This window comes from Coptis chinensis, chromosome 2 (genome assembly GCF_015680905.1).
Source record: "Coptis chinensis isolate HL-2020 chromosome 2, ASM1568090v1, whole genome shotgun sequence".
Taxonomy (NCBI): domain Eukaryota; kingdom Viridiplantae; phylum Streptophyta; class Magnoliopsida; order Ranunculales; family Ranunculaceae; genus Coptis; species Coptis chinensis.
The window spans coordinates 30343811-30351891 of record NC_141457.1 but is presented as its reverse complement, the minus strand read 5'-3'; the positions used below and the strand labels follow the sequence as shown (position 1 = coordinate 30351891).

Below are 8081 nucleotides of genomic sequence, written 5' to 3'. Positions count from 1 at the left end.
TCATGGGCATTTACAAGTGGCCTCGGAAAAGCATCAAAGAAGGAGAATAAACCATCATAAACTTTATATGGTCAGGCAATCCCACAGTGAGGAAGTCCATTACTCTCAAATTGGCAAAAGTTTGCAAACCAAAGACTGGAGGAGGGCTCAGCATCCGGTCTCTCAAGGAGTTGAATCTGTCACTCCTCATGAAACTAGCATGGCAACTGCTAACAATGGACAACTCTTGGTCCAAGTACATTGAACAGAAGTATAAAATGGAAAATGGCAAATGGCTTGCCTATTATAAGTGTTCCTCCATTTGGGCCGGGATTAAGTGGGCTTTGGAATCCATGATAAACCACATTTCTTGGGCCATTAGCAATGGTACTGCATTGGACATGTGGCGAGATGCTTGGGCTGGGCCTACTTCGGTGGCTGACTTGCTCCCACACATCGACTGGAGAAACCCCAAAACCAGAGTTAGCGACTTGATAAGGAATAACCAGTGGAATTTCCCTACCATAACTCTACAGCTCTTTGAGTCGTTGGGCATGCCACTTCTCTCTCTACCTCCACCTTGCAATGAACTAGATGATTGTCGAATCTGGAAGCCTAACAAGGAAGGCAAGTTCACTGTCCTCTTGGCTTATGACACTATAAGGGAAAAAGGGAATATTGTCTGGTTGCACCACATCATCTGGAATAGCTACATTCATCCCAAAACTGCTGGAATGGATTGGAAGATTTTGCAACATATCATACAAACAGATGACAAAGTTACAAGCAAAGGTATTCAATTGGCTTCTCACTGTAACGGATGCAAGGAAGATGAAGAAAGCTTTGATCATCTATTCTGGTACTGCCCAAACTTTCAGGCTTTCTGGGATTGGATTAAAAGTTTATTCCAGTTGAATGCATTATCAGTTAACGAAAACGACAATATGAAGGAAATTTTGAAAGCAGCAAAATCAAGCAAGCCCACTGATCAAGGAATTGTGGACAGTTTCTGAGTTTGTTGGTAGCAATATGGAAGATAAGAAATGCACAGAGGTACAACGACTCAAACTTAAACCATCGTTACATAAGAAAGCTGGTTTGACAAGGAATTCATACGACTGGTAGACTGTCCAAGAGCTACATGTTCAATTATGTCAAGGAATTGGCAATTTTGCACTCTTTGGGGATCGAATGCAAGCCCAAACCGATAAAAGCAATTCAACAAGTCAAATGATACCCACTAGAGGAAGGAGTGGTTAAGATTAATTGTGATGGTAGCTCTATCAATAATCCTGGTCGAAGGGGTGTGGGGCTAATCTTCAGAGACCATCATTGCCACCTGCTCGTCATACTTGCACAAGGAATGGGGATAGTTACTAACTATGAAGCGGAGTGTCAAGCACTAAGTTTGGTAGTGGAAGGTGAGGCATCAAGAAACTGGACAAGAGTTTGGCTAGAAACAGATTCAAAGTCAATTGCACTAGCCTTCTCTCATGGCCATATTCCCTGGGTCCTGAAATCGAGATGGGCGAGAGCTATTGCTACGCTCTCCTACTATAGGATATCGCACGCCTGGAAGGAAGCCAACTTCAGCCCGAATGCTGTGGCAAAGCATGGAGCCACTTTAGACCAGGATGAATTTGTATGGAGCGTGGAAAGACCACCTTTTGTCACAAAATTGGAAAACCAGGACCAGTTATACTTTAGATTTCCTTAGAGTATAGCAAGATGCCCTTTTGTTCCTTTTGTTCCTTATGTAGCAAGAAACTCTAATATGTAACTTTATATTTATAATATATTCACATTTGCTTGCAAAAAAAGGAGCTCAAGGTCTTCAGCGATTCACAACTGGTCGTTCGCCAGGTCGCCAACGAGTATACCACCAATGAAGGTAACCTTTCTAAATACCTTCAAGTTGTAAATCAAATATTGTCTTCTTTCAAGAAAGTCACCATACACTATTTCCTACGGGAAGAGAATCACCATGCTGACAGCTTGACGTACCTCACGACCGAAACACCGAACTGTGACCCTAGGAAACTTCTCATTTAAGTAATCGATAAACCTGCTTACCAAAATGAGCACGTCATAGAAATCAGCGACCTATGCCCACTCTCTGACATTCAAATGAGTCAAACATGGATGCAACCTATCATAGAGTATATCCAGCTATGCAAGACACCAACAGATCGCGCCAAGGCCAGACAGGTTCAATACTAGTCAGGTCGCTACTGCATAGTAAATGGCAAACTTTTCAGAAAGTCCGTCGGAGGGCCACAACTGAGGTGCATAAGCCCAAAACAAGGTCAGATGATTTTCGCAGAGATCCACGAGGGAGAATGCGGAATCACGAAGGAGATTGCTCTTTGGCTCACAAAGCAATCTCACAAGGATACTTCTAGCCAATAATGCAGATCAATGCCATGAAGTATGTACTAAAATGCATTAAATGCCAAACATTTGGCCATAATATCATCCAACCAGCTCGAGAACTCATCAACATTGCTAGCCCTTGGCGATTTCACATGTGGGGCTTGGATATCATGGATCCATTCATCGTACAGAAAAGCACAGGCTTTCGATTTATCCTAACGGCAACTGATTACTTCACCAAAAGGGTGGAAGCGATCCCCCTAGCTCATGTCAAAGAATCTCATGTCAGAAGCTTCATCTGGTCCAAAATCATTACTAGATTTGACCTCCCCCACACATTGGTAATGGACAATGGGTCCTAGTTCAAGGGAAAAACAGTTAAGGAATTTTTAGCCAAGTGGAAGATCATCCACGCATTCTCCACCCCACCCCAGTATGCTCAAAGCAATGGTCAAGCAGAAGCCAGTAACAAGGCAATTATGGAGAACTTAAAAAGGAAGATTGAAAAGAACAAAAGTCAGTGGCCAATGCAGCTAGAAAATATTCTATGGGCTCACAGAACAACAACTCATTCTAGTACAGGCGAGTCACCGTTCTCACTATGCTACGGTACTGAGGTCGTCATTCCTACCGAGCTGACAATTACAATGGCTCGATATGAGATCGTCGAATCTGGTCAGAACGATTCCATTCTTGCTCGAGAGGTCGAATTACTTGAAGAACGTCGTGACCTAGCAGCCATTCAAGTGGCATCCTGCCACTAAACTCTGAGGACGACATACAACAAGCGAGTAAACCCTTGAAGTTTCCAACCTGGCGACCTAGTCTTGAAAAAGACTAAGGATGACTCGAAACTAGCACCAACATGGGAAGACCCTTACATAGTGGAACGAGTCGTTGGCAATGGAGCATATTGGATCAAAACCCAAGATGGACAGACATTACCACGTCCTTGGAATACTTTCTTATTAAAGAAATTTTATCAATAAAAGATTCCATTTGCATGAGTTCTTACTCTTAACACTATACACATAGTTTTTGTTTGAATCAATGCACAACAGTCTTTCAATGTTAACAAAAAGATGCACAACTCGCTCTCTAAGAGCAAAACGCTTACTTGAACTAAAACGATCTCCAGAGCTCAAACGTTCTCTATGACAACACGCTTACTCAAGTTAAAACGCTCACTCGAGCTTAAGGGCTTCATAGCTCCAACACTTCTCACTAGTTGAGGACGTACAATTCTAGGATCAACTTAGTACAGAACGCTCTCTAGAGCAGCCAGAATGCTTACTTGAACTAAAACACTCTCCAGAGCAAAAATATTCTCTACGGTCAAATGCTCACTCGAGCTCACAGGCTACATAGCTCAAACACTTCTCATTAGTTGGAAATCTATACTTCTAGGGCAAACTCCGTGTAGAATGTCGACTAAAATGATCATTAGAGTAAAACACTCACTCTAGCTCTAAGAACTACACAACAACTCGATCACTCGAGCCCAAAGCTCTCTAGAGCCACAATCTTATTGATCTTGCAAAACATACACTTCTAAGTTCAAATCAAATGCAGATATCAAAACAGAAGGCAATTACATTAAAGATAGAAGCAAAAAGACGAAAGCAAATACGCATGTAGTTTCTAAATGTAAATTATGAACTACCTGAACAGACTCAGAAACCCAGTTCATATACCAAGTGATAACTATGATTTAATAGATGTAAAAATAGTAGTTAAAATAATACTAAAACATGCATATCAATCTATAATAATACTCTCTAAATATTATAGAATAAAGAGGAGTAACCGTATTCTCCACTTTTGCTTGTACGTACTTATAACGAATCTAGACTAAACAACTATTAACTAATTGAGAGAGTAATAAGAGATAAAAATAGTAAACTAAGATGCAAAAATAGTAGATTTAAAGGTGAGAAACGGATATAGAGAGGGGTAATCTACCACATGATTTGATTGACTATTAGTTAGTCATTGAATCGCTTGTTGATCCCTAGTGAATACCAAGTCCTCTAGGATTAAGGCTTCACTAGCATGAGAGTTTATCTCCACCACAAATCTCTCTGGTGGTGGCTCTAAACTCTAGTTATCCGTTATGAGCTCTATCTCTAGTTACTCATAACGAAAAACTCGACGTTCTTGATGCAAAACAATAATACTAATAGTTAATCATCCTCACATGGCTTCATAAACCTCCTCTAATGGAGGTTTAGCCTTGTTTCATTGGATGAACAATATCAAAACAATAAAATAAAGACATTAAAATAAAGAGACAAGAATTGAATATTAAACTAGGGGTTTTTATTGAAGGATTTAATAGAGGCTACAAACTAAATTATTCTAACCTAAACTAAACTACAATACACTAAACTAATTAGAAACTAAGGGGAGGAAGGAGTACGAGTAGAGAATAAGTTTTGCCTTAACCCTCTTTATATAGGAGAGGGTTAGAGTTACATTTTCGTGTATGGGCTAAAAATGGAGACTTTGGGCCTCTAAAGTGAACCCAAAGTCCATTAGGTTAAGTCTAAAAGGGCTAATTCTGCTGAAAATTACTTCACTGCCTGTTTCATCTATATTTACAGCTTAGATTGGGACAAAGTCGGATCCATTGGAAAGCTTATTCCGAGCCGGTCGTTTTGAAATAATGTAGGTCAAATTCCTAGGCTAGAGTCCAAAGATACACCCATTTGAAGTTCTGTTGACTTTTATATTCTTTTTCCACCCGAATTGACTTTAACTTCCCAGCTTTGACTGGACTTGAAAAATACTTTTCTTCATGATTCTTAGGCTTTAAATGTAGAACTTCCTCAGCAATCTTCTTGACTCATTTTCCATGCAAAATGACGTCTTTAAGCACATAAACAACTTTAAGACCTGGAATACACAAAAACATGTAAATATTACAAACTCTTATTTATTATAAACAAAATTGGCCTAAATAGAATATTATTAAGGGTTTAAAAATACACTTTTGGTTGGTTATCACACCACCCCCAAATAGCATTTTGTTTGTCCTCAAGTAAATATGAGAAATAAAAACAGATAAGTGGCCAAAAATGTGGTCCTAACTAATCTCGTTTCACAGAGTGCGATTGCATTAACTGTATGCAATAAGGCCTTAAACCACTAGGAATTCCCTCGTGAGAGTTTTCCAGAGAAGATACTCACAAACTTCATTTATACCGCAACGACTAAATAATAAAAGTAATGTCTCCTAATTTTATTTCAGAATTTATACATCTCGCTAGCATTTAAACAAGGATCATCAATCTAACTCCTAAATTAATACATGCATAATAATCAAATCATCTTAAGATAAGCAACTATACAATGAACTATGCTATGCTATGAAATGTAATGGCAGGTTCATTTTTGAAACTTTTGGATAGCGTGCCTAAGTAGGTTCTCACAAGGAATGTGTCAAGACACATAACACCCAGATTTTTTCACTTAAGTTGCTAACTCTAGTGTACAGTGGGTACACGTTTCCTCACAATCTCAATGACAATCTAAGGAAGCCAAGGTCGATCAAACACATCTACCACTTACTATCACACCAAATTAATCCTAATTGAGCTAGAAGTCTTTATCAGGTGATACGGGGCATAAGTATTGATTTAAGAAGAAACGCAATGGATATTCAAATAAACAAGTATGGGATAATAGGGTCTTCAAAATATGTAACTAGAGAAAACCTTGTTCTTACAATGCTTTAACACTTACTTTCCATCCTTAGCCTTTTTATTTTGGTTTTTTGACTCATTTTATTCTATTTTTTTAGAGTTTTTATTTTATTTCTATTTTTATTTATTTATTTTATTTTTCTTTTCTGAAGCAACTAACTAAATATTTGGTTTTCCACAGATCTTTCTTTTTATTCTCTTTACCCATCCTATTTTTCATACTCATTCAAAATGGGTAGGCTTATTTTTATTTTTATTGGTTTAAAAGATGGGTAAAGGATTTGTGGTTGTAAAAAGGCTAAATAAAAGGCTCAGTGGGGTGACTAGTGGATAATTATTTATAGGTATAAATTTTTAACTATATCGATCCAAAGAGGCCCTAAATTCTCGCTTATGATATGGTATAGTGATCAAGTAAGTGGATGTGTGATTTCTCTACTCTGATTTTACTTGTCTGTATCCCTTGTGTCATTACTCAGATATTTCACTCATACGAGGCTTTTAGGCTAGATGCTCACAGGATATGGATTAAATACTCTAACCTAGGTCTCAGAAAAACTACTACCAAGTACAATAAAATATGCTCATGCAAGATGTTCAAGAAAAGATGCAATAACTATTACCTACATATTAATCTAAGTTTTAAAAATTAAATCATAATTCAAATACTACATGAGATTTCTAGACTAATATTATTATGGAGAAGGGAACAATACCATTATCACTAAGTGCATAGTATAAACTATTTTTATCATTTTATACTTTTTATACGACAAATAATACGCAATATACAACCTAATATGTGCTTAAACATTTACAACATGTTTCTATACCACCCCCAAATAGAATCATGCTTTGTCCCCAAAGTATGGAATGAAAATAAAGGATAAAGAGTACCATAGAAACGTACTTGTAAATGGGGGCACCTGAAAAAGAAGGTTAATCTATACTAATATAAAGAAATAAAAACATACACAACTCCTATATGAGTTCTACCCATTATGAGGATAACATGAAATAATAAATAACACTTGGGACATAAGCGGACTCTAACATAAATAAAATAATAATATCATACGTTCACAAATTAAGCATGCGCATATTATGACTCCTATAGGATTAGCTTCCGAAATTCAGCAAAATAGTAAAATTTCACGAAATTAAGGTACCTAATTACATTATGCATCAATATTTCGATATTTATACATGCAATTTTAATACGTGAACATACAATAATGTGCTAAAATTAAATATACCATGAAGTAGTTGAGTTCAAACATGTGTATAGGGAATCTAATCGGGTAGCTGACTATTTGTCAAAGGCTCAAAGCTTTGTAATGTCTTACATGACTCTGTTTTGTTTTTCCACCCTCCTTTGGATGGTGCCCTTACTAAACTTGTAATGGAGGACGTGCAAGGTAGAATGTATCTAAGATTATGATTAATACAGGTTGGAGTCTGCCAAACCCCTAGCTTCTTCAAAAAAATAATAATAATAAATATACCACCCCCAAACAATTTGGGAGAAGGGGGTTCATGAAATAGCACAATTAAATTACTTAACTAACTAACCTAGACTCTATTGGAGTAAACATGACAGGCAAAATGTGGCAAAAAGTTGTGAATTAAAATACCAAAATACGCCACCCCCAAACAAAATTTGAAAACATTTTTTAAGTTTGAAAAAAAATTGTTTGGCCTATATTCCATTAAGGTGGTGTTACAAAAACTTGGGGTTTTTAAAGTCAGACTCCCTAGACTTACTAATATATGTTTATGTTTTTATTTATTTATTTATTTATTTTATATGTTTGATTTTTGGAAAAACAAAATTATGATGAAGAAATAAAAATGGAACTCATGATATACTCTCATAATATAAGATTGGAATGGAGTACACCGAAGAATACTATGAGTATTTTATAGTCAGATACTCATACTTTATCTAAAATATATTTATTGACATGCATTTTACCATATATCAACAACCTAAATAGTTATGGATCTTTCTATAAATAGTTAACA

At 36.9% G+C, this 8081-nt stretch overlaps 1 protein-coding gene across 1 annotated transcript; it reads left to right on the top strand.

Moving 5' to 3' along the window:
* Positions 1-215: 215 nt before the first annotated feature.
* On the top strand, positions 216-992 carry LOC147515727 (uncharacterized). The gene has a single exon (XM_086593031.1). It carries the CDS (start codon positions 216-218, stop codon positions 990-992), a length of 777 nt encoding a protein of 258 aa, XP_086449157.1.
* Positions 993-8081: the final 7089 nt, after the last annotated feature.

Excerpts from the sequence above, each read along its gene's own strand:
- LOC147515727 (XM_086593031.1), top strand. The coding sequence starts at position 216 with ATGGACAACTCTTGGTCCAAGTACATTGAACAGAAGTATAAAATGGAA.